Source organism: Uloborus diversus, chromosome 7, assembly GCF_026930045.1.
Source record: "Uloborus diversus isolate 005 chromosome 7, Udiv.v.3.1, whole genome shotgun sequence".
NCBI lineage: Eukaryota > Metazoa > Arthropoda > Arachnida > Araneae > Uloboridae > Uloborus > Uloborus diversus.
The window spans coordinates 147,206,160-147,233,742 of record NC_072737.1 but is presented as its reverse complement, the minus strand read 5'-3'; the positions used below and the strand labels follow the sequence as shown (position 1 = coordinate 147,233,742).

The 27,583-nt window shown below is 31.8% G+C and overlaps 1 protein-coding gene across 1 annotated transcript; it reads left to right on the top strand.

Annotated features, from left to right (window-relative positions):
* The first annotated feature begins 900 nt into the window (after positions 1-900).
* LOC129226388 (rho GTPase-activating protein 1-like) lies at positions 901-27,583 on the top strand. Its single transcript, XM_054860990.1, has 13 exons — positions 901-1,029; positions 3,738-3,848; positions 4,978-5,202; positions 6,483-6,570; positions 7,214-7,345; positions 11,217-11,303; positions 15,131-15,229; positions 16,476-16,589; positions 17,407-17,483; positions 18,507-18,584; positions 18,697-18,825; positions 19,773-19,879; positions 27,413-27,583. The coding sequence occupies exons 1-13, from the start codon at positions 975-977 to the stop codon at positions 27,581-27,583; spliced, it is 1,473 nt and encodes a 490-aa protein (XP_054716965.1). The 5' UTR covers positions 901-974.

Below are 27,583 nucleotides of genomic sequence, written 5' to 3'. Positions count from 1 at the left end.
CTAGAGCTTCAACAATAGGTTCACATTTCAACTCTCTCTCTCTCTCTTTTTTTTTTTTTTTTTGTCCTTTGCGCGTTTTTTCACTTGCATTGTTGGTTAATTACTTCATTGACAACCAAAAATATCAATTATCAGAAACCTTTTATTTATGTTACTACTTTATTGATAAATATTCGATATATAGCTCCTGTGCCTGTGAATTATCTCTTTAAACTTCTTAACTTATTAATATTTTTGACTTAAAAAAGCTGGTGTTTTAAATCTTAACTGATTTTGAGTTTAATAGGAAGAAGCAGATAAACATATCACCTGAATTTATGTGATAATTTACTTCAGGTATTGATAAGGCTTTATAAAAGTATGTATCTACTTTTCCTAATATGTCATTCAAATAATTTCCGCTTTTTAAACAAATTTTTCACCATCTTGATAGTTGTCTGCTTAGGAAATTTTCAGCCGAAATTGAAATAGTTTGGAAGAAAATACATTTCAATCACGCCTTTTTTCCGCGCTTTCAATTATCTTTCTAAAATAATCAGCAGATATGATGATGGCAGGTGACAGAGGTTTTTTTTTTTTTTATCAGAAAAGAAAAAAAAATGTTTACATCAACCATTGAAATTTACCTAAATCGGTGCTTGTTTCTAAAAAATTCTCCCCGTACCATCTAAATTCTTATTTTAGGTAGTATTAAAATTAAAAATAAAAGAATTCTTATTCCTGTCATTTGTTAATGAGCTTGCTATTTGTTGTGTAATTTTGTGACCGGAAGCTGGCTACATGTAATCAATAACGAAATAATAAAAAATGGATGTGCTCTTCGAGCGTAGGGTTTTTGCGATGCTGAAATAACTTAATAATATATGATGTATCGCCTATAAATTTAACGGAAACATGATTTTATTTTGAACTTCCGTACCAGCATGATAAACTGACATTATGTGAAGATCGTACGTCATTCGCTTTCCATTGAAATGGATCAAATTGATGCGGATCATAGATCAAGACGTACAGAACGTAGATTGTCAGGTAGGCGTAGTGAAATAATTATTTAAGTTTCTGCCGTAAAATATATTAAAATTTCAATTTTCAGAATGTATTTCAATATGTTATCCTCCAAAAGTTTCATCGTTTTGTTTGTATAAAATTCTCTGAGTTTATAATCCTTGCAATGTGTCAGTGATAAGCATCTGAAAATGAAAACAATGTTAATTAGATGCAGGTATTTAAGTTCGTTAATTACAATGTAGATTTGCTAAATTCATCAAATAACCTTTTCACATTGAATTAAGTTCAGTTATTTTACTGCATTACTGTTGTTGACAGAGCGATCTTTTAAAATATATCCAATCGATTTCATCTGCTATTTAAAACTCTTAAAAGTTATTTTTAGATTTGTGATGATTTAGAATGTTGTTTTATTTTCAAAGCCATGAATAAATTATTTTCGCTGTTGTACATATACTTGAGTGAAATCATTCCAATCTATTACTCTTTTAAGTTATGATTACAAAATTTATTTCATAATTGGTTGAATGCATATCTTTAGTAGGTATTAACTGAGAAATATTACATGTTTCCCAAAATTTTTATGCCTCTCACAATTTAATCAATTTATGTGCAGTAGAAGTATTATTATAAAATTATTGATTTTATTTATTAATTTGTCATAAAAATGTTTGCTTTCTTTTGTGAGGTTTCATATGCAGGAGAGTACTTCATTGAAGAAACATAAACATGCAAAACATAATCTGTATCAAGTATAAATTAATATCTCCGCTTATTATTTGTTTTGCCCTTGAAGGTTTTTTTTTTTTTTTTTTTTGTATTCATGGAAAATTATTTAAAGGCTGCTGGTTTTTTCTGCAAGTAACAGAATGAAATTCGGCCAAGCACTTTTAACATACAGCCTAGAACCTATACTTATTACTAGAGATGCACCAAATATTCAGTTGGTTTTTGATATATTGCATATTCTGCAGGCAAACCCAATATTCGGTTCAACCAAATGCTTGAATATTCAGCAACAAGTTTAAATGTACCATGATTGGTAACAATTTTTTTATACATTGAATGAAAGTTACAATATAGTACCACAGTCCAAAATTAATATAAATTATTGCTTATTAATTTTATCACAGTCAAAGTAATTTTAATGTTGCAGAAAACACTTGGATGTTAAATTTAAATTTAGTTGCTTTTCAATTTGTCTTGAATCTTATGACTCATTATGTTAGCCTTACTAGTAAAAACTCATTTTTAATGTGACACAGTAACCAGAAAAGACTGATGATGTTAAGTAATAAATATTTAAAGATAATTTATTATTACTACTTTCATGAAACTGCTATTCTTTAAATAAAATAATGCAGCTGAAAAATAAGAAAACACTTGGATAGTAAATTTTGCAGCAATTTTTTAATTTCTATAGTTCTACATCTTATGAAATATTAAATGTTTTTTAAAAACAATTTAACTAAAAGAAATCATTAAATAATAAAATAAAGTAAAATAAATCAAAGTTTAATAATCCTTTGCACCAGGGGCTTTTGACCTCAAAAACCTGTTTTTGACATGAAACTAGTCGAAAACTGTCAAATACTGACATTGTTAAATGCTGTGACAATTGATAATTTTTATAAACACGGGTAAGGTTTCTTGATGCTGAAAAGTTATCTATAATTTATCAGTCAAATAAAAAATAACATTAAATTAATATCTTTAACTAAAATATATTTATCCTTTAAATTGATTTGTCATGCTGTAAAAATAGTTACCAATAGATATTAAAACTGAAATCCAGTTTTCTCTGTTTTCCCAGTTTTCTCTGTCCCAGAAATATTTTTATGAATATCGTTCATAGAAACAATGAATGAAACAGGCCCTAATTCTGATCCTTGAGGAATCCTGCTTAAAACCTCACTCCATTTAGAATAATTTTCCCTCTCAACTACCCTTTGTTTCTTTCCGGTCAGCCAGTTTTTTACTCAAATGAAAATTTTCCCTCCTATTCCTATATCAGCTAGCTAATTTGCTAAGTATAGCAACATGCGGTACCTTATCAAAAGCTTTTTGAAAATCAATGTAAACATCATCTACAGACTTCTTATTTTCTAAAGCCATGATAACTTTGTCATAGAAATGTAATGAATTAGTTGCACAAGATTTTTATCTTGCCTGAAACCATACTGAAATCTAGTCAATAGATTATTAATCTCTAAAATATTTACTATCGTAATTTTAACAATATCTCAAAAAATCTAGCATATATATATATATATATATATATATATATATATATATTTATATACCTGGCTTATTTGTTTGGCTGCTTTGCGCATCTTTGGGCTTCTGGTTTATGGTACTCTAATTTCTTCCTATATTAATATGTTTTATATATATATATATATATTGTGTGGATGGGCCAGCTCTAGTCGTTTTGAAGCTCCAGGGGATGCTGACAAGTGCGGCACCCTTGTCTTAACATTGTATATTTGTTTTAAATCATCTAGCATACTCTTGCGTATTGCTGCAATTTGAGTTGCAAAAGAAAAAAAAAAGGACCAAATTTGCATTTTCCTTTTTTTCCCTTCTTGTTTTGTCTCTTTACATTTTGCCTTAGGAATTTGCTACCCTTAAAATTTGCTGCTCTAGGCAGTGGCACAAGGTGCCTACCCCCAGGAGCTGGGCCTGTATATCTATATATATGTCTTTATTTCTTTTTTTTTCTTTTGTAGGTGATTCAACCAGATCTTCAAGTAGTGATAGTGTACCTGGAGATCACAGCTGTGATTTTGAACCAGCTCTAGAGTTTGATGATACAGAGCTAGTTCATGCTGTGGATACGGGTTAGGTTATTTCCTTTAAACAATATTTTGTTGATTGATTGGATTAAGAAAAATTGTTTTTTCTTTAAAATGTTTGATTTTTACGGTGTAACCTCTTTCAACAAACTCTCAATGAGACTTCCTCGTTTTTCTCTCAAAAATGGCTATTATTAATTTGCAATTTTTCTGGCAAAACATGTAAAACTGATGTGCAGAAACCATTAAAAAAAATTAAGCTTTTTTTTTTTGCACCTAAATATTACACATTTAATAGCATAATTCCTTTGAATCAAAAGTGGAACTGAAATTAGTTGTTTTGGTAGTGTTGTGAATTACCTCTCATAACTCTACCAACTGTTACACAAGGAAGTTTTTATGTAATAGTTACTGGCAATTTTTTTGAAGTAAAATATTTTTTAATTAATATTTCGGAGAAAAATATTATCAAATACCATTAAAATTAAAACTTATTAACATTAATATTTCTGCATTACAAATATTGTAGTAAATACTAGTTGATTACGTGAAATACACCGCCAGCTCAGTCATTTCCAGTCGAGGATTGCAGTTTCGTGCATATTAGAACGAAACGTGCACTCATCAGCCCGGCATAGGAAAGTGACTGAGCTGGAGATGGAAAACCTCTTAAGGAAGCCAAGAGTGCGAAACAAATTTACTGAATATACTAGTTGATTAGTTTGCATCCCTTTAGCTTTAACATACTTTTGGACAATTTAAGACACTTTTGGGCAGTAAAAAAAAACGGTCCTGGCCTAAACCAGTTTTGGACAGTCCAAAACTAGACCCTGCTAAAGTGCCATTCAGCAAAAGAAAAAAAAAACTTCAATTTTAATTTGCTGCAATATGTTGTAAGGCAGATGCAAAATATGACTCCCAAATTCATCTTTTGGTCAATAGAGTAAATTGAAAAACTTCAAATACTGTAAATTCAGTACTCAAAGCAAGTTTTTTTTTTTTTTTTTGTTGTAATATTTTTCAAAAGCAGGATGTTTTTAATTTAGTATGTAAAACTAAAACTAGTTGGAAAAACTAAAAATTACTAAAATTACTATTATTTCTAAGAATTCCATATTTTGAATTTTCTGCTAGTAATGCAATTGTTTTTTTTTTTTTTTTTTTCATTTTTCAGATATGGATCTGGATAATGATAAAGATACTATAAATACAGACAGTGATTTACTAGAATCTCCTATGTCTGATGGTTTGATGGAAGATAACTTTGAAGAAATTCTGGGAACAGATGTATTTCATGGTGATGTGGATGATGATGATGAACTAAGCAATGACAATAAATTAGAAGAGGAGGAGGAGGATTATTCTGACATTTCTAAATATGGCATCATTGAAATTGCTGGTAAAATTTTTAGTGTTTTATAGATTGAGGAAAATCACTTTTTAAATAAGGTTGAGAAGCTAAGGAATGTAAGTGCACATTTTCAAGTTTTGAGGGAAACTCGTTTAAAGTTTCGGTCCCAAGTAGGCTTTCATTGAAAAGGTTTTCAAAATCTTGCTGTATAGCACTACCTACCAGGGCTACTAGCACTATCTCTTACCCAAAAATACAGGAGAGGTTCACTTACTGTTTGTGTTAGTTATCTTCAGATTTTTAGTTTTGGCACTTACATCCCTTTGCTTTTCACTGCCTCATATGATGTAAGGCAATGTGTATAGAGTAGTGATGTGCAGAGTTGTTAATAATGTAAATCCATGGATATGGATACGAAATTATTTGTGTGTAGATCCGCAAATACAGATACAGACCTCAACTTTTTTCCGTGATTTAATCCCAGTCTAAGTGTGAAATCTGTGACTGAAATAGGGATGCACTTGATATCCGGTAACTATCCGGTATCCGGCCTATCTGGCTGCTTTTTAACTGTTTGGTATTCAATCTGTTCACTCCACTTCAGATCGAGCATCCGACAGTTTTAATGCAGAATATCCGGCAGGTTATCTGATATTGATGTGGGGAGACAACAAAATTTTCAATTGAAAAATTCAGTTTTTAGTAAACTTTTTGGATAATCTAGTGAGAGACTTTTCATGTTTTCTTCATTAATTTCTGCTTCTAAAATAAAAATTAGGGGAGAGAGGGGCACATGTGTCCACTAGGGGTGTATTGGAAAAATCTTCTCTCTCTCTTTTTTTTTTTTTTGTAAATTCAAAATTTTAAGTTGATAAAAAGTTGTTCCTGCAGGCCCACATATATCACATAAATTTTTATTGAACACACATATCTCCAAATTTTCTATTTTATCACTTACTTATTTGTTCTATGAACCTTGCACACACTTCTATCTTGTAGCAGGGGCCTTGTGTGCAGAAAATAAGATTATGCATAGAAAAATCAATAAAAGCATTCATTGAGGATAATCATTCAGGAGCTTTTATTCCAAGTGCTGTTATTAGGGGATGCCATCCCCTGAAATATTAGGTCATTTACTGTATAAAAAATGCGTATGAAGTGTAATTTTTTTTCAAGCCACCTTTTCTTTTGTTGAGTCCCCTCAAACCTCAAGGTGAGTTCGCCCAAATATTTTTCCCAGCTACAGTAATGATTATTCCTGATAAATGAGTTTTTAAAAGTCTACGGTAGTTAAAACCATAATTTTAATTATTTCTTTTTGTATTCAGGTGATGATTCATATGGACGAAAAGTAATAGTTATATCTGCTTGCAAGTTGCCTTCAAACAAAGCATTCAATCATGCAAGATTTCTTAGGTAAAGCAATTTTTTATGTGTTTACGAGGTATATATGTTTATGGCTTTATCACATGTTGAACAGTGAAGAACAGCATGGTTTTACTGATGTTTTAGAAATATCAATGTAATTTGGACATATTTTATGTTAAAAGGTGAAAAAAGTTCAATTTTCAAACCATGCACCATTTTCAAATTTGCACATTGTTGCTCTGGTCAAATTTTTTAAAGGTATAATCAAAAAGTAAATTATTGCTGTTAAGCTCTATGTGGCATTTCAAGGCGTTTCTGACAAAAGTTTCAATGTATAAAAATTACATTGTGTTGTACCCCAAATCAATATAATTTATCTTTGTTATTGTTACTTGATTAAACTTGTATTTCAAATATAAAGTTTAAAAACAAATTATTTCATGAATTTATTATATATTTATTTCTTGTGTACCCTAATTTTCTGAGAAATAATTAACTACTTTTATTCTAAAAAGTGTTAAGAAACACAATTTTGCAGAAAATAGGAAACTTGTGCAATTTATTTGTGAATTAGTTTTTTTCAGGTTGTTGATTTTACTATTACATAGCTTTGAAAAATGTATAAATTAACTGTAATTATTTTTCTTAAATTCTTTATTTTTCTAAACAATCCTTTTTATTTTCTTTTTAGGTACCTAATGCACACCCTTGATCAGTTTGTTGAAGCAGATTACACACTGGTGTATTTTCATTATGGGTTAAATAGCAAAAATAAGTTGCCTCTGAGTTGGCTGTGGGAAGCATACAAAGCATTTGGTAGAAAGTAAGTTAATGTTTTTTTTTTTTTTTGTAGTTTTGCCATAAAAACAATTGAAATACTAAAATACAAAATTTAAAGGAATTTTCAATTTAAATTACTTATTTTTAATTATTTTACTTTATTCCTTTATTTATTTATTCTTTATGGTTATGAATACTGTCATTTTAATTGTTGAAGACAAATTTTTGCTGTATTGTATATTGTACACTAAGTATTGAAAAGGAAATCTTAAATATGTTACATAGAAAATAAAGCCTGTACATTTGTTTGCCTGTGGACATTTCAATTTGCTTGGAGATAACACTGTTCAATGTTTATCTTTGTTGTGGATTACAACCTACTCTGCAATTGTCAATTATCATCTTCCTTTTTCTATATTTTCCAAAAACGTTCATTTATAAGAAATAGATGATTTTTTTTCCTTCTGAATGTACTAATGGGTAGATTATAATGTGTGTATTGGCAGTACGCTATTTTTTTAACATAGGTAAGCATTCCTTAATTTTTTCAGTGTCGCTTGTTCACGGTTGTTACAAATAACAGCTAATACAAAAAAAATTGTTGATTTTTAACAATATCGTATTAACAGAGTTCAGCTGTACTGATATCCTGTTCCTGTGTATAGTTGATTGAGTTCAAAAATTTAAAAGTATTGTTTTTAAAATGAAATTTTGTGAAAGGGCTAGTTTTAATGTCTGAAATTTTGCTAAATGGCCACTTTTACAATGTAGAATTTGCTGAAGGGCTGCAAAACAGACTCAATTTGTTTGGATTTATCTGTTTTAGAATGAGCATTCTGCTAGTAGGAGTCTCCCACTTGGACTAGTTTCATGGATGAGATCTAAGAAAAATCATTCGAAATCACACTATCTTGTCCTGAATTTTACTCTCGTGTAATAACTTATGTTTGCATTCTTTTATCTGCTATAGTAATTACACTACTTAGTCATTCCATTTTAAGTACAGTAAACTCCCAATTAATCGCAAGTGAATCAACAATTAGGGGCACGTAATTTTGCAGTAAAAAGCAAATACCAATGGCTGTTTTTTCTTGTTGAAAATTTGTAAATTTAAACTCATTTGTTTTTGTTTTACTTATTTTTTTTTTTTTTTTTTGTACTTTCTTCATTGTACATACACTTGTTCTTTATTGATGTTAAGTTCTGTTGCGCAAAAATACAAACATTTTTGCTGTACTGTATACATTTTCACTGTTTAAAGAAAGTAAGTACTATGCATCAATGCAGCTAAATTTTTTAGGAAGGACAATTTTTATCTTATATGTCCCTCATTTCAGCTTTTTTACTCTTTATCCGCGGCACTTGTGCCACCCAATTCCGCAGATAATTGGGAGTTTACTGTACTTTATTCCCATCTCTTCTCTTACAAAGAAACAAAAAATTTTAAAGGAGATTGTATGTGTGACTCATTTACATACTAAGTTTTAAGGCAAAGAAGCTTGGTACCCTCATTTAAAGCAGTGTTTTTCAAGCACATTGATAGTTGACTCGATTCTTGTTGCACACTGAACCAAGTTTCATTTGTTAATATGGACAATGTTTTCACCATTCACTAATATACGCAAGGAAAGAGGAAACATCAGCATTTTCAAATGGATTCAACACTTAATCTTTTAAATACGGGTGTCCCTCACATAACATGGTTAATTCGTTCCGTGTAGTATCAAAACCGTGTTATACAAGACTTAGAAATAATGTAAATCAATGGATGTGTATCGTGTTGTATCGAAAAACCAAGTTTCATAAAAACAAAGTAAAGTATTAGAGTTATTGTCAAAAATTAACACAATGTATTAAACAAAAATAAAATTCCATCTTTTTTAAATATAACATTCGTGTTGTATCAAAGCCATGAAGCATTAAATTTAAGTTTCGTACTGTGTAATATCGAAACAGTGTTTTACAAGTACCGTGTTATACGAGGGATGCCTGTATTTCAGTTTCTTTAGAAATCAAATTAAAGTTCATCATGAATTTTAGTGATTATTATGACCAGCAAGTCTCAAACTTTCTCTTAACATGAGTGAGAAAGTTATGTCTGTCTTGAGGGAAGTGACGCTTTTTATTCAACTCTGATAAGAAGAGAGCTACAGAAAGTTTTTAAATCGAGGATCTCGCCAAAATATTTTGGTCTTAAAAAGTGTCAATGCTAAGAATAATGGTAACAATAACAGCTCATAAATAACATAATCAGAAATTTTAAGGTATACTCTTTTTATTAGCTGCCAACATATGTCCAAAGGCACAAAACCCCAGTTTTAAGGAGCGGTCGCTCCTGAGATCAGTAAATTTTTCTTGTGAAGAAAGTTCTTTGCTGATGCGTCAACAGATCACAAACCGAGTCATATTGTTCCATGCCAGTCAACTTGAAGTAGTGCTTAAACTTTGTTCTGAATCATGGCCAAATGTTCTTCCACCATTTTTCTTTCAAAGTGTATATAGAGTTGGGGCAACCAACCTAACCTGGCAGCATTGAACTTGCTTAGCCTTCATAACGCTGCCAGGCTATGTTTGCTTCAACTATATTTGGTCCATTTAAAAATGTGAAGTGGGCCAGCATCGAATTCTTATCTCCATTGTTGAATTTGAATTTTTGTTTTGAATCCGTTTAATTGTGCACACGATACTCACTGTGTCCATGAATTCTTGGATTCAGTTTGTTAAGATTGTAAAAAATATTCGCATATGCTTGTTTTCCCAGAAAATAATTCTCTTGTAATAAACTGGTATGTTTTGTTTCGCCATGAGACATCAGAAATTTGTACTTCGTCCCCCAACTCTTGGCTGGACCTTACTTTTCAAAAAACAGCTAACCACAGTGTGAAGAAGCAGGTAGTGATGATCTGCCCCCACTTCTTCTGAAAGTACAATGAAAATATGAGAATTAAGTCGTGTTAAATGTATGAAGTTGACAGTTTTTACTGCCTCAACCATGGCTAACTTCAGCTCATATGTCGCAGTGTTTGCCAGGAGAGTTTCACGATGGAGAAAACCGTTTTGAACACCTGGATTTTGATTTTTTGCATTCAACATGAACCCTTCGATATTTCGCATCTTCGCAACTGCTCCTTCATTTCATGCTCGTGGGCAGTTTAAACACCCATTGCTTTTTATTAATTTTGGTGTAAAGCAGAATATTTCATGATGAAAAAGTTCTTTTCAGAAAAGAAAATGATCTTGAATGCCGTCCTCATTAGCAAAAATTGTGCACCTTTTATATCTGTTGATTCAACTTGAAATTAAAGAAAAACGAATCAACTTGTAGAGTTCATCAACCATTGTTTTTAATGTTTTCCATCATGTCATTAATTAGACGCCTGTTAATATCTTGAATTGGAGCTTTGACCAGTTCATTCATTGCATCGGAACCTATCGTTCACCATACAATTTCTTTATATGTTGGTAAAATAAATGTTCACACAGATGGTATTAATTTAATGGAACTAGTCACAATTGATAAAACTAGGTACATTATGTATGATTTCTTGTTCAGGTAAAATAGGTGTTCTTTCTTATTCTACAACTCTGAACCGAAAATACCACGTCATACTAAAGACCTTGTTGCGGCACACCAGTCTGCCAAGGCACGCTGGTTGAGAAGCACTGATTTAGAGCGTACTTTATTCATCTAATTTAATTTTACTTATTATTATCTTCACCTTATAATGTATTTTTTTTAATGATTAAACTAAATACCTAATAAAATAGTTTTAGTTGAAGTTTTGTATGCTTGAGCATTTTTAACTAAGTGATTGTTTTAAATCATAAACTTTAAATACATATCATTCATTTATTTTGTAAAAAGTTCATTTATACTGCTACTAGAATATTTATTCAGTTGTATGTGCTTTTAGGTACAAGAAGAACTTGAAAGCATTATATCTAGTCCACCCCACAAGTTTTATTCGGTTTGTGTGGAGAATATTTAAACCAGTTATAAGGTAAAATTCATAATTACATAAATCAATAAAATAAATTTTCAGCCCAAATGTCCAACATTTTAATAACATTTGGTTTGAAGTAAAATGAGAAACTTTTTTGAGCCATTGGAAATCATTTACAAAATTTTATGATTTTCAAATTTTGTGTATTATTACTCAACATAATCATTCATAACTTTGTAACAACTAACATTAAATATTTTAATAAGATCTCATTTTAAAGTTCTTTACATTTCTATATGATTTACATACTTTCTATGTGTCCAAATAAAAAATTTAGATTTTTTTCTTTCAAAAACTTCATCTTCGATATTTTCTTTCAAAAAAAAAAAAAAAAAATCTTTTCAATTATCAGCTACAAAAGGTTGTTTCAAAATGCAGAAAGGGTCTTAAGAAATTAGTTTTTGCAAAAGAGTTTTTTTAACTACAATGAAAGATGTCAATATTCAAGCCTTCAAGCACGTGCTTGCACCCTTAAGTATTTTCTGTAGCATGCGGGAAAATAAAAATTTAAAAGACAGCCAAATTTGCATTGTTCAATTCCTTTTTTTCTCAAGTGATTTGAGATATAACAAAATCAGAATGATCTGTTTGTATTGCATTCATGTCTAAGTTGAAACTATCACCACCATTCTTAGACTTACCATTAAGAGGAATATGATGTAATTCAGAATACATGATGTACTATCTAATATGCTAAAATTTTTAACTCCGAACAAAATATACAAGCTCAACAAACTAACAATAAAATGCTTTGAAACTGAGTTGAGGTTTAAATTAAGTTCAGGATTGACTCTCTAACATTATTTACAAATGAAGACCCAAAGTGTAAAGTGAGAAATTCATTTGAAATCCTCTGTATATGTTTGGGTGAGCTGACCTGCCCCTCCCCATGATGTTTTTTTTCCATATTAATAATAATAATAAATAAAAATTGAAAAATGATTTCAAAGTCCATATCTGTAACTGATTGTGATTGACTTCATGAGGATTTTTTGTACCAGTAAATGCAATCTTAACTTTTATTTTTGCCATATGTTTTTTTTAGTTATAATTTAAGAGCATCCCAAAATTTGGTTGCCCACACCCAGTTTTGATGTTTCTATGTCGCAGAACTATGTAAAAAGTTTATCATGTCCATTTTTGCATTCCCTTTGGAACCCAAATGCGACCCCCCCCCCCCTAAATTCACTGTGTTAATGCATTTATCTGGAATTGAAAAAACAATTTAAAAATCATTAAACATACATGCATACAAATTGTTATCACTAAATGAACCACTCTCAGTCTTATTGCAAAAAATACTTCCAAATTTTAAATTTGTTCATTGCATTTTGTTTCCTTTTTTTTTTTTCAAAATATCTATAATCTGACTTTTACATTATGTTTAAACAACAACTTTTCAAAATTGTGTTGGACATTTAGATCCCTATGACATTAAAAATGGATTGAATCAGGGCTTCTCAAACTTTTCCGACTTGTGGCACCCTTTAAAGAATTAAGAAAAATATCACAGCACCCTGGTCTAACTTTATTACATACATATACATATCAAAATTCCCTCCGAGGGTTGGAAGCCTTATTGAAACAAATTTATCACCAACACAGCGATAATGCTGATTTTACTGGAGGATGAAACTGCAAGTTTTGTTTCTGAAATGTTTGATAGACCTTTCGTATTTTAGCAGACATTAAGTCTAAAGTCTAATTCTTGTTTCATTTGCTGTAACATGTCACCATCAATCTTAGAAACTGCAGTAGTAGTCTTTCGGCATGCATTTTTCAAACCACTTGGCACATGAGGCACAAACTAACAATCTTTGGTGTAACACCATAAAAAAATTGCTTGGAGTTAGGTCGGGAGAGCACAGTGGCCACGGAAGAAAGTGATTGTCATTATCAGAACCTCCTTAAATCCAACTATTTGAAAGCTTGTTATTGAGTGAATGCAGACTTGCCAACTTTCCGGATTTAGCCCGGTAATGCCGGATTTTTGCCTCATCTTCCGGGTTACCGTTTTTTTGTGATTTTTTTTCCGGAATTCCTCTAATTTTCCTGTCGGTAATCAAAAGAACGTGTACGGATTCGAATTTTCTTCCGTTGTGGACGGCAACTTTCCTTTCCCTACCGCCAGTCTGCAATTGGTTACCCTTCTAAAGATCGCTATTCAACATGACGTCATGGATCGCTTTGTACGGCGCCAAACTCAACGCTCAGCAGGATGGTTTGAGATGTTTGGCATCGTGCCAAGTAACGTGTTTGCATGCGCTTGCTACTTTGCTTACATTAGCTACTGTAGACAGCGCAGTGCGTTGGCAATGGATGTTAAGAAAGCTTCGGAAAAGTTTTGAATTTTGGTGGAACTTGACGATGTCTGGAAGAAAATATAATTCTATCTTTAACAAGTCTTACAGTGTTGATCATCCATTCATTATAGAATCAAGACATTTTCATTGGTAGAAGCACAAAAAAAAATAGTTTCTGGTTTGGCTCCATCAAAGAAGATTAAATTTTTCTCAAGTGTTAGAGAATTTTATGTGTCATCATGTGATTACATCATTCAAAAATTTCCAATTGATGATGAAATATTTAAATGCTTAAGTAGCAAATTTAAATCAAATAGAAACAGCATCATTTTCTAATATACGTTTTTTTGTAGATAAGTTTCCATGTATCTGCTTAAAAGCTATTGATGCTCCTAACGAGGATGAAGCTTTGGATACATTTCAGGCTGAATTTTGTAGTCTTCAGCTTGAAGACATTCCTAAAGAAATATTAGAAGAGAAAAGAGCCGACACTCAATGGTGTTTAATATCTGATCTTAAAGTTGATGTTGGTGCTCTTAAATTTCTACATTTATCAAAAATCATGCTCATGCGATACTAACTATTCCGCATAGCAACGCTGAGTGTGAAAGGATTTTCAGCTATGTAACTAAAGTCTGCACAAAATTTAGATCTAGTATGTCAAGAGAAACTATAGAAAATTTACTGATAATCAAATCAAAGGGGTTACTGCTGTGATCAGAAATTTGACTCTGACTTTTTGAGAAGAGCTAAATCATGCACTGCAAATGCATTAAATAAAAATTAAAGAATTATTCAAATATGTATGGTAAAATATTATTCTAGAATAACCATAATTATTATTAATCAAGATGTTAATAAAATATATATTACAATAAGAACAACAATCAATGGAATGTATTCAATCATACTAGGGATGTCTCAATAAATGAACTCCGGTAAATATTACAGAATTTGTTTCCTTAGTATCAATTCAATTTTGTTGTAATATGTGCTGATCACAATTTTTTAGTACTCGTTGGAATAGTTGCAGAATTTTCTCCTGAAAATTGCAGGAATTTTCATTTTTCAAGGTTGGCAGGTCTGGGAATGTCTGTTAGATAATAGGGGAAGCCCCATCTTGTTGGAAAATGAACGATAATCATGACAGATTACAGCAAGTGGCAGAAGAATGAGTCTTAAGACTTGGTATCTGCCGCATAACGAAAGATTCACACATCGAACATTTAAGAAACAAATTTGTACATTTTTTTCTCGAGTCAAGTCAACAATGTTGCTGCATTGGTAATATGTTTCTTTAATAAGCATTCCAATCCCTGGAAAGAATAGTCACAAAGCCTGTACACTTTACGGCACCTCAGCGGGCCGTGGCATGCTGTTTAAGAACCCCCCGATTAAAAAAAATCTCAATTTTTGAACCTTAACCAAAAATGGCTGATTGAAATGAATGAGCATCTAAGATTTTTTAAGGTTTTCGTTTGTGTGTTAATGATACATTAATGATTTTTTATTTCCTTTCAGTGCAAAATTTGGGAAAAAAGTCATGTATGTAAACTACCTCCACGAATTGAAGCATCATTTGCATTTTGATCAGTTAGGCATTCCAAAACCAGTTTTAGAGTAAGTAGCAATTAGTATAAACTAAATTTTTTTCTGATTCATATATCAGTAGATTTAGCTTCTAAAATCCATAGCAAACTCTTGATGATGGCTGCAAAGAAATTTTGCTTATAAACTACTTTATTATTTTACTTTAATTATATTTTTATCCCTTTTTTTGGTACTTTTGTTGCTTTTAGTCAATGTTTTTTTCAACATTTGATGCTTTTTTGGAAACGTTCAAGATACAATTTGAGGTGTCATTTTTGTGATGTGTCATAATAAATATTATTAAAACTCGAAAATTATGAAACTTGGGTGTTTTATTTGCATTGAAGTATAGTGTATGAAAATGGGTATGAATAACTTTTGAAAATCATTTTGCTCATTAAATTGTATGTTTTGATAAGACAAAAGCATTGAGAAAGCTTTATTTGTTACATTTCATATCTAGGCAGTGGCGTAGCTAGTTTTTGCCACCCGGGGTGGTTCCTCAATTTGCCGCCCTTTTGTTGTGAAATAGCTAATACTTTACTCTGTCAAGAGTGTCAAAATTAAAACTAGAAATTCAATTAAAAAAAAAAGACGTAATTATTTTGTACATACTTAAAAAAGAAAAAAGAGGGGAGCGGGGTGGCGTACTTCAAAGAAAATTGCTAAAATTACGTAAAAAATCGAAAATTTAGTCAGTTTTCGGTAAAGTTAATGGAAAGGGCAGGTTGGGTTGCTTCCGATTTTTTTAAAAAAAAGAAGTCTCTTTTAATGTTTCTTTGTTGACGTTAGGGGATCGGTGGGCTTCCCAAGAAAATGTTAAGAAATCCATGTTTTGAAATGTAGTTTAGGCTACTTTGTGGAGAGATGAAGAAAATCTGATCCAAAACTTTCAGCTCTGAAATATGCAATTTTAGGCTATATTTAGCAACGCAATTGCATGTGTATTCTAAGGCAGTTGTAAGCGTTAGGTGAGGGAGGGACGCTGAAGCTCCTTACTGAAATACTTTTTTAATTAAAATCAATGTTAAGGTTATCTTTGGTGATTTACTGGAATGGGGAAGGGTTAAGCACCTTCTTTCAGTTGAAATAGGAAACTGAAATTCTTCCAGTATATTTCTATCCTTAAGTCTAAAAATATTGAGGGATGTCCTGTAATCTAGGTGAAACTTTTTTTTTTTACATGTATTTTTGAGCCATCCTAATTGAAAGTTTGAATATCAAATTTTCTTTTTCACACCAATTTCATGTCTAATTTGCTTATTAATTTCCACAGGCATGACAAGAAGCTGGTCGCTACAGCAAAAAACTCCAAAATGACAACTTCCAATTCTTTTCACACAAACATGCCATCTTTTGAGACTCAACAATTTAGAGTTACAATATCATAGTAAGTTGTTTTATTATTTTCGATGGAATTGTATTTTGTTGTCTTTAAGTAATAATTTTCAAGTCAAATTTTGTGTGTGATGATCTCATTGTAATCATATTTTGTTTCATGACTTGAGAATCTGTATTTTATGCAATTTTTAAAGTTTGGTGATCCAGAGCTAAATTCATTCTGATTTTACTACCATTTATCAATACCATCGCAAAAATTGTGCTAGCAAAGTCGGTACATTGTCAAAGAAGTGACAAAATTGGCACATTCACGAAGTTTTTAAACCTGCCAGTTTTACAAAAATCTATTTTCAAGTGGGTATTTATTGGTTTGCTTAAAACAAAATTTGCTCATGAAATTGATTTTGAAATAGTTAATTCAATCATCATCTGCGTATTTTGTATATGCCTGTGGAAAATAGGCTTCTCAATTTTCGCTCATTGTGTGTAAATAATCTTTTACAATCTGTTTCTCGTTAGTTCTTGTGATAATTTCGTGAATTGCATGATGCTCAAAGCCTTTTGAGTTAAAACTTGAGGAAAGGTTTTGCATCCATTGTTTTAACCACCACCCACCTTAATATGTATTTGAAATAAAAATTATTATTGATCTATTATAAATTTGCATCTTTGAATCATAGAAGTTAAATTTTCTGTATTTGCTTAGTGAGTTTTTCCATTCAATAAAACATAGTTATGACTGTTAAGAAAATAGTGCTGAAATTGAGAGATTTTTTTTTTTTTTGTTTTTGTGAGTCTGCTTCACTTAAAGTTGATTTTGTTGTATTATTGTTATTATTATTATTATTATTTTAATTATTTTATAGCATAAAAGAACACAACAATGGAGATGTCATTCCACGTGTAATGCGTGAATGCATTGCTTTCTTGGATAATGATAATGGTAAGCATTCAGGCTAGAACTTATTACTGTAGCACTTCTTTTAACTTTCCAGATTGCAAAAAATTACAATCTGAGGTCATTCCATGTTAAACCAACCAAAAAAAAAAAAAGATTTGACACCTATAATATCAAATTTTGATCAACTTGCCATGACAGCTCTTTTTATGGATTTAAAAAAGGTTAAGAAGTGTTTTTGATGAATCTCAAATGATTTAGGGTTTACTTTTCATTTCAAAAATAAATAGTTAAAGAAAGAGCAGCTAAATATTTCATTTCAATTTATTTCAAACATCATTTAAGGCAGTGAGAAGCAAAGGGATGCAAGTAGACATTTTCAAGTTTTGAGTAAAACGCGTTTAAAGATAACATCCTTGGTAGGCTTTCATTGAAATTTTTTTCTAAATCATGCTATACAACAGCACCTACCAGGATTACTAGTACCATCTCTTGCCCCAAGACAGAGGAGACGTTCACCTACCATTTGTACTGGTTATCTCCAAATTTTTTAATTTTTGCCACTTGCATCCCTTTGCTTCTCACTACCTCATTTGTGTAAGTTTTACAAAGCTAACTTCCCATTTTTCCATTTCTGTTGTTAAACTTTAAAATGTGATGCATCATATTTTGTAATAGCAGTTTTAGCTCAATAATGCAATCATTATTTCCTAATTTATTTTTCCAGTAGATAACTCAATCATATTTCGTGTAATTCAAACTAATATCCTGCCAATTGTATTAAAATGTCTTTAACAAAACCTGTAATTGCAAAAAACTAATTGTGGTGTTTTTTTTTTAAATCATTACTGTATACATATATGTGTGTTGCGTTTTCATTAATGTTATTTTACAAATACAATACAAATGTGACGACAACCAACAGGCTTTGGGCCATTATTGATTTGAATATAATTTTTCAATGATTCATTGGAATATTGTTTATGATAATTGGCTCAGATGAATTAATTTTTTTATTAACGTTCATTTAAAATACAATTGCTATTATGACATATTTTTTGTTTTCAGCTTTAGAAACTGAAGGCATTTTCAGGAGGTCTGCAAATACAAAAATAGTACAAGAAGTACAGTCTTTATTTGATGAAGGTATCATAGAAAATTACGTATTATTATTATGTATTGTATTTTTAAACTATTTAAATTTTCTTTTAATGTGATTTTTAACCAATAGTTTTTAATAATTGAGTGCATTTTTCAGGCAAGCCAATTTGTTTTGATGATTATAAAGACATTCATGTTCCTGCTGTGATATTAAAGACTTTTCTGAGAGAGTTAGAAGAGCCAATACTTACATTTGAATTATATGATGAAATAATGACATTTCAAGGTAGACCTGAAGAATATTCTAATACTGTGTTACTGCAAATGATTCGTTCATTTTTGAATCACAACATATGTCCAATAATTTTGTGTGTACAACGATGTGGAATATATGAAAATAACCAAAAATTCATCAAGATTTAGAATTGTGTTAATCAGGTTGTAAAAAGAGTGGCATTTTAAAAGTGGTGACAAAGCAAGAAAAGTTTTTTTTTTAATTTGTTACAATATACGTGATGTTCATCTGTTCTTGCAGTGCTTTGGGGGCACATTAATGATCTTGTTTTTATGCCCCCCCCACTACCAAAAGTGTTAGGAGAATGCTGCCAAAAGAGCATTAGAAAGATAATATCCTTCTCTCAAGATAGATAATATCTCTCTGCCCAGGTGCCTCTATCTGGTGAAAACTGGCCTTCAAAATTATCTGTGCCATTGACATCCGCACCTTAATAGTGGCACATGAAAGACTGGATGCCATAGCGGGTGGTCGCACTAGTTCTGCCGAAGGCTAAATAGCCTAATGCAGCCCCATTAGAATGAAAGAAAAAATAATATCCTTCTGGCAGTAATGACCATTACATAGAGTAACTCACCCCACATTTTGGAGCTTTGTCCTATTAATAGTCATCACTGTCGCTGGGGGTACATAAACAAAATCATTAATGTGCCCCCTAAGAACTGCAAGAACAGATGAACGTCATGCATATTGTAATAAAAGAAAAAAATGCTTTTCTTGTTTTGTCGCCATTTCAGATATACTGCACCTGGCTAACACAGTTCCAAATCTTGATGAGTTTGCATTTCTTTTAAAAATTTTCTCATCATTGTACATGCAGTACTTTTAGATATACAGCATTTCCAAAATGAATGAGCCATTTGTAGTAATCTTGTACAATCATATTTCTTGATATGCAAGAAATTGAAAAGCTGTGTTCTCTTTTTTTTTTTTTTTAGAGCTCACTCATATTGAGAAAGTACCTGTTGCCAAATCATTAATATTGCACAGACTTCCGGAAGATAACTATGAAGTGTTGCGGTATCTCTTTGAGTTCTTAGTAAAGGTATTTTAAATGTCTTGTTATATGAATTTCATTCTTTAAAAATGTAATTAAGTTTAGCATTTTTTAGCATTTAAAAGTATGGATATACCTTCAGTAATATACCGTATTACCCCGCATTATCCGGCATGCCGGGAAAAAGCGAAGTTGATCAGCATGCCGGGAAAATCGAATTTTCCGGCATGCCGGATAGTTTGAGGTTTATTTTGCAACAAAACAAAAGTAATTTTCCCCATTCAGTTCCAATCAGAAAGTGAACCACTGTAAGGAAAAAAATTAATCACTAAAGAAAGTGACCTTCTTTCAAAAAAAAAAAAAAAAAAAGAAAGTGTATTGCTTATAATATGTGCTTGTTATTTATAGTAAGTCATTTTTAATGGCAAAAATAAGAAAAACACTTCAAAGATGCACCATAAGTTTGGGAATGTTTAATTATGCACATTTGATTCATTAAGCAGGGCTGCCACTGCCGACTAAAAAAGCGACTATTGCGACTTTTTTGAAGAGTTGCAGACTATGACGACTATTTCCGCCAATACTAAGACAAAAACGACTGTTCGTAAAAACTGCTACTATTTCAGCCGAAAAGCAACTAAAATGTAAAAAAATTACTGATGTAAAAAAAATGGAAATTGAAAAATGAAGCTATAACTTCAGGGGTCCGTATACCGATTAATTGACTGTTGATAATCAGCCGAATAATCCTAGTGATTGTTTTTAATGAAGTGTAGCACCATTCATACATTTCTTTTTCATGCATTTTTATCAATTATACGTTTTTAAAATTGGTACCTGCAAAGTCTAATACACATTAATAGCGACTTTTGGGTACCTGCAAAGTCTAATACACATTAATAGCGAAGTCCCTTCAAAATTGGTACCTGCAAAGTCTAATACACATTAATAGCGACTTTTGGGTACCTGCAAAGTCTAATACACATTAATAGCGACTTTTTTGAAGAGTTGCAGACTATGACGACTATTTCCGCCAATACTAAGACAAAAACGACTGTTCGTAAAAACTGCTACTATTTCAGCCGAAAAGCAACTAAAATGTAAAAAAATTACTGATGTAAAAAAAATGGAAATTGAAAAATGAAGCTATAACTTCAGGGGTCCGTATACCGATTAATTGACTGTTGATAATCAGCCGAATAATCCTAGTGATTGTTTTTAATGAAGTGTAGCACCATTCATACATTTCTTTTTCATGCATTTTTATCAATTATACGTTTTTAAAATTGGTACCTGCAAAGTCTAATACACATTAACCTATACCTATTATACGTTTTTTCGTTTGTACGCTTTTTTCATACAGTCCCTTCAAAAACATATAAACTGTGCTTCACTGTACTTTCAATTTCTCCATCATATTTTTCTCTTAGAATTTCGATTTCGAAAACAGTTAGTAGTTTATTTCTGAGAAATGCTTAATTTTTCTCCATTTTCCTAATTTTCCCAAAATAATTTCAAAATTTCATTCAATTTCTTTGAGCAACTTTTCATATTATTGTTCACTAAATTACATTATGAAAACGAAACATGCAAGTTTAAACATATTAGGGTTTAGCCTTAGGTCAGCAGGTTAATTTAGAAGCACTTTTAATTAAAATTTATTTTTTAATTACTAGGGGGCTCTGCTCCCTGCTCGTTAACGCTCATCAACCCCCGAAGATTGCTTTGCAATCTTATTTGATTCGCGAAGATTTAAATGGGCAGTTAGAAAGAAACAGATTAAAAACGCATCTCCCTTTGAACTAGAGGTGCGACCTCGATGGCAAAACATTGATGTTTCAAAACATCGATGTTAGAAATTGAAACATGGATGGTATTGATACATCAACTAGAAAACATCGATGTTTTAAAACATCGATCTTTTTATCAATGTATAACATACATTTTTGAATATACTACACTAATTTAAGCAATACAAAAGAATATGTCCCCGAAGAATATACAGGGTGAGTTCGATCGAATCTGCCATACGAAAGGGGGTGATAGAAGAGCCGAAGCGGAGCATAGAACCACCCATTATTGTGTCCAATCCTTAACCGTAACCGAGTTTTGGTAAATTTAAGGAAAATGAGTAAAAAAACAAAATTCTGAGAAAACGACCGATTTCTGAAATTCCTGCAGGACCTACAAGGAAAATAAGTACATATTTGGAAAGAGCATACTAAATCCTACAAAATGATACCTTTCGCATTAAGATAGTCGCATTTTACCGAGAGCTACAAGCTTTGAAACATTGGACACACTCAGAATTAAAAATGGTGCCAACGTTTTTAATAGACATTTTTAAAACAACCGTAAGAGCAATAATCAGACAAATCTACCAAAAACTGGCCCATTTTATTAGCTTTCAGATGATACAACAACAAATCATATTGGACTTCAAGTTCAGCTGAAAATCAGGCTTTTGTTTGAAACAGTGTAAAAATCTGCATTCGTTAAAAAAGGAAAACCAGCAAAGAATCGTACTTTTCTGTTTTGAATTTTCTGTTTCCCAATAGATGTTGCTTTCTTTGTTTAAGAAAATGATATTTTTATATAAAAGTAATAGTTTTAACATTTAATTTAGAGAAAAAACACATGAGATAACGATTCGTAGAAATAAAAGAAGCATTACTTTCCCGTGCTTTTCACAAAGGGAAAATCAATAGCGAAAAATCTTACATCAACATTGATTAGTACATTCAATAAACTATCAAAATTTACAATAGCTGCTGAAATTGGTCGCCGCCACACCTGATACACGCTGTTGCCCTTTTGTGAACAGAAACAACTGTTGCTCTTAGAGAAATTTCAATCCTTATTTTCCCTACTGCTTCATCAAGCCGGTCACTCAATTCTTGCAAACTTGCTACTTCTGTTTTGTAAACTTCTTGTTTTAAGAATCCCCAAACAAAGAAGTCCACTGGCGTCAGGTCTGGGGATCTGGGGGGGGGGGCAAGGGATGGGACCCATACGACCAATCCATTGGGGATACTGTTCAGTTAGAAATTCCCGAACGGCATTTGAAGAATGTGCAGGGGCTCCATCGTGTTGGAAAATGATTTCTGCTTTCTCCTGAATAGGAATAGTATCAAGAAGGTCAGGCAAATTATGTTCAATGAACTCTAAATATGAGCTTCCTGCATTATAAGACCTTAAAACGTATACAGACCCATCAAATGATTTCCGATTACGATTTATGATTGTGAAAAATATCGTCTGAAAATAAAAAGCATTTGTTTAACAAAACAATTAATAATAAAAACTAAACAGAATTACTCATTTGTCATAATATTTTATGTACCGTTTGCTTCTTTTTAATCTTCTGATATTTTGTAAATGTGTTTTGGAAAATGCTAGAATTATGATTGTTTTTACAGTAATTCAGTAGAGAGTGTGTTTTTAGTTTTTGAAAGTTTTCGTTCAAGTTTTTAAGGTAAGTTGCTATATTCTTTTCTCGATTTTTGTGTATGTCTCGATTTTCTAACGAAGAGTATGATGATATGCATTTCGTGTACGGATTTTGTGATGGTAATGCTCGCAGAGCCAAGAAAGAATACCGTCTCCGTTGCCCAAATCGTTCTGCATCTAATCGAGCTGTGTTTGCCTCTATACATCGAAAGCTCAGGGAGACAGGTTCATTTGGTACGTTGTTCGAGAGGGGCCAGGATCACCGTTCTGCCGATGTTGAGGAGTATGTGCTGGACTGAGTAGTGGAAAACCCAATTGTGAGTTCACGCTCGATTGCTATAGAAGGTGGACTATCACAACGTTAAGTGATGAAAACATTGCACCAAAACAAGTATCACCTGTATCATTTTACTCTAGTACAAGAACTGCGCAATTCAGATTTAGAAAAGCGGGTAACATTTGGCAGATGGCTACTAGCCCGAGACACTGAAGATCACCATTTTCTAAGAAAGATATTGTGGACAGATGAGTCGTTGTGCACTATAGGGGGCATCATAAATTTGCGTAACTGGCATCATTATGCTGAACATAATCCTTTCTTAACCCGAAACTCATCATTCCAAACTCTAATCAGCAACAATGTTTGGCTTGGCGTAATAGGAGATCATTTAATTGGTCCGTATGTGTTTCGAGGTAACCTTAAAGGAAACACATATTAAGAGTTCATTGAACATCATTTGCCTGACCTTCTCGATACTATTCCTTATTCAGGAGAAAGCAGAAATCATTTTCCAATACGATCCTTACAATACTTGTACCCCTTGCACATTCTTCAAATGCCCTTCGGGAATTTCTAACTGAAACAATATCCCCAATAGATTGGTCGTACGGGCCCCATCCCTTGGCCCCCTAGATCCCCAGACCTGACACCTGTGGACTTCTTTGTTTGGGGATTCTTAAAACAAGAAGTTTACAAAACAGAAAGTAGCAAGTTTGCAAGAATTGAGTGACCGGCTTGATGAAGCAGTAGGGAAACTAAGGAATGAAATTTCTCTTAGAGCAACAGTTGTTTCTGTTTGCAAAAGGGCAAGAGCGTGTATCAGGTGTGGCGGCGACCAATTTCAGCAGCTATTGTAAATTTAGAAGGCTTATTAAATGTACTAATCGATATTGATGTAACATTTTTTGTTATTGATTTTCCCTTTGTGAAAAGCACGGGAAAGTAATGCTTCTTTTAATTCTACGAATCGTTATCTCATGTGTTTTTTCTCTAAATTAAATGTTAAAACTATTATTACTTTTATATAAAAATATCATTTTCTTAAACAAAGAAAGCAACATGCTATAGTGAAACAGAAAATTCAAAACAGAAAAGTACGACTCTTTGCTGGTTTTCTTTTTTTAACGAATGCAGATTTTTACACTGTTTCAAACAAAAGCCTGATTTTCAGCTGAACTTGAAGCCCAATATGATTTGTTGTTGTATCATATGAAAGCTAATAAAATGGGCCAGTTTTTGGTAGATTTGCCCGATTGTAGCTCTTACGGTTGTTTTGAAATTGTCGATTAAAAACGTTGTCACCATTTTAATTCTGAGAGTGTCCAATGTTTCAAAGCTTGTAGCTCTCGGTAAAATGCGACTATCTTAATGCAAAAGGTATCATTTTGTAAGATTTAGTATGCTCTTTCCAAATATGTACTTATTTTCCTTGAAGGTCCTGCAGGAATTTCAGAAATCGGTCGTTTTTCTCAGAATTTTCTTTTTTTACTCATTTTTCTTAAATTTACCAAAACTCGGTTACGGTTAAGGATTGGACACGATAATGGGTGGTTCTATGCTCAGCTTGAGCTCTTCTATCACCCCCTTTCGTATAGCAGATTCGATCGAACTCACCCTGTATTGAAAATACTGAACCTCAAATCATGAATGTAATTTAATAAGAATAAATTTCGCAACATCTTGGTATTATAGTAGGACAAAAATTGATAATAAGACAAGCACCAATTAAAACAAACTAGTTATAGTAATAAGGAAATATTTTCAAACTGAATGAAACTAAAAGTAAATTTACATCAAAAAAGAATCTAAGAAAAAATGTATCATAGCACTTACCGTCAGCTGAATGATGAGAAAAAGTTGTGCTAATTATTTTAAAAATACAAAATTAATTCTAACAATTATTTTTTAGAGCAAGAAATATGTGTTGTACTTTTAGTTAAGAATTAAACACCACTTGCAAGCAATAGAGGGGCGGCTTGTTATGGGAAATCAATAAGTCACCCCGAATATTGGTGTTGACAGTTTGGAGAAAAAGAAATTTGTTTATTTTCTCCCCCAAAAGAGTATTTCTCTTTTAGCAGACTATCCCACCAGTCAGAGAAACATGTCTTTCCGATAGAACAGAAGTTGCCATCACTATCAAATACTTTAAAGCAACTTTTACCAGCTCTGTATTTTTAAAGTTATAGTTTTCACTGTAGTAACGTATAGGATTTTCCTTTAGTTTAAGAACTGGAACCTTAAAATAGACTGCAAGTTCTGGCACCAGACTACAAGTGTCAGGTTCTTCCAATAGTTTTGACCTCTTCCTCACACTCCATTTATCTTCTACCATCTTGTAGTGATCTTCCCAAAAACCATCCTCTACTATACAGAAAAGTTAATCTTATAAAATGAGTGCAAAAAAATTTTTTTTTTCACAACTCCATAAGTAAATTTAATTACCTACTGAGAAAATTGGAGCAAATTTTATGATAATTTTCAATTAAAATGCAAAAACATCAACATCGAAAAAACATTGAAACCAAAACATCGATGGTCCAAAAACATGGAAAGTAAAACATCGATGTTAAAAACACCGATGTTTTAACAAAAACATCAATGTTTCCAAAACATCGACATCAATGTCGCACCCTTACTTTGGACCAAAAAGCACCCCTTTCCCGGGTTTCAAAATAACTTGTACCAACGTGCAGAGCCGTAAGGGCTAAGGAGCTCGCTCCGGAGCATTGCAAAACTGCAGTTTTGTACGTTTGAAAAGTCGCTTTCATATTCGTGGTCTCTAGTAATATATTTTGCTCTTTAGCTCGGGACTATCATATAAGGGCTTTATATATAACTGCCATCTCAGTTTAGTAAAAAAAAAATATTTTTCATGGAAAAAAAAAGTCATAAAATTGGTAAAAATGCAGTTTTTTCGCCACAAAAATAGTACTTTTTCTTTATCAAAAAACCTAATTAAATTTTCAAAAATGATGTATACAAGATAAATTGGTCCTTATTTATTTTTAGAAAAAAGAATTATTCAAATAGGTTAAATACTTTTGAAATAGTGTCCGTTTCAAATTGAGTGTTTTGCTGGTTTTTTCCAAAATGGTGGATTTTGTGCAGAATTTTAGCAGGCTGTAACTGAAGAAAAAAAAAATTTTCTTGCAAAATCCTTTTGAATATTTCATATGTCCTTAAGTTGTAACTGTTGTAATTTTTTCAAAAAAATCGATGATGGTCATGTGATAGGCCCTGCCTGATCTGAAATGGAATGGCTCAGTTTTTAAATGTTGAATGCTGGATTTCGTTCTGTTTTTGATGATTTGATTCATTAAAACGGTCAATTTAATTAACCACTGATTCAATTTCCATAGTATCTATCCTGCCTTGCAGTCCGACATTTCTTGTAAATTGAATGTTGCTTTATTTGGTAGCCCATAAAAAGCTAAAGATGGCGAGCGTAAAAAAGAAACTAACAGCAACAACACTAACAATTTGTGAAATGATAGACGTTGTAAATGAGTTGCAAAGCAATTAAATTTTAAATTTACATATGCATTTTTTATTTTTCCTTGTTTTACTTATTCACGGTTGTTACAAAAAACAATTAATACAAACGAATTCCGCTATTTTTGGCATTTCGTATTAACCGGGTTCAACTGTAGTTGTAAAATGCCATTTTAAGCAAAGCTTTTCCTGAATTTCTTGGATGTATCTGTATTTTTTCTCTTACATTTTATTGCTTTAATTGTAAAGGAGTTCATAATTTTGCTTTTGCATGTTTTTGCTTTAATTTTGAATTTTGAATTGTCAATTTCTTTTCAACAAGTAATAAATTAATATCTGGGTTTGTTTTTTGACAGGTTATTGATCGCAGTGACCTAAATAAAATGACTGCTTCGAATCTGGCAATTGTTTTCGGTCCCAATTTGTTGTGGGCTCAAGATCGGCAAGCGTCTTTGTTTTCAATCACAAAGATTAATCACTTCACAGAGTTCCTTTTGAAGAACCATGATCTGATTTTTGCCAAATAA

Excerpts from the sequence above, each read along its gene's own strand:
- LOC129226388 (XM_054860990.1), top strand. The coding sequence starts at position 975 with ATGGATCAAATTGATGCGGATCATAGATCAAGACGTACAGAACGTAGA. Across the intron at positions 7,346-11,216 it reads TACAAAGCATTTGGTAGAAA|GTACAAGAAGAACTTGAAAG; the intron begins GTAAGTTAATGT and ends ATGTGCTTTTAG. Across the intron at positions 18,826-19,772 it reads TGAAATAATGACATTTCAAG|AGCTCACTCATATTGAGAAA; the intron begins GTAGACCTGAAG and ends TTTTTTTTTTAG.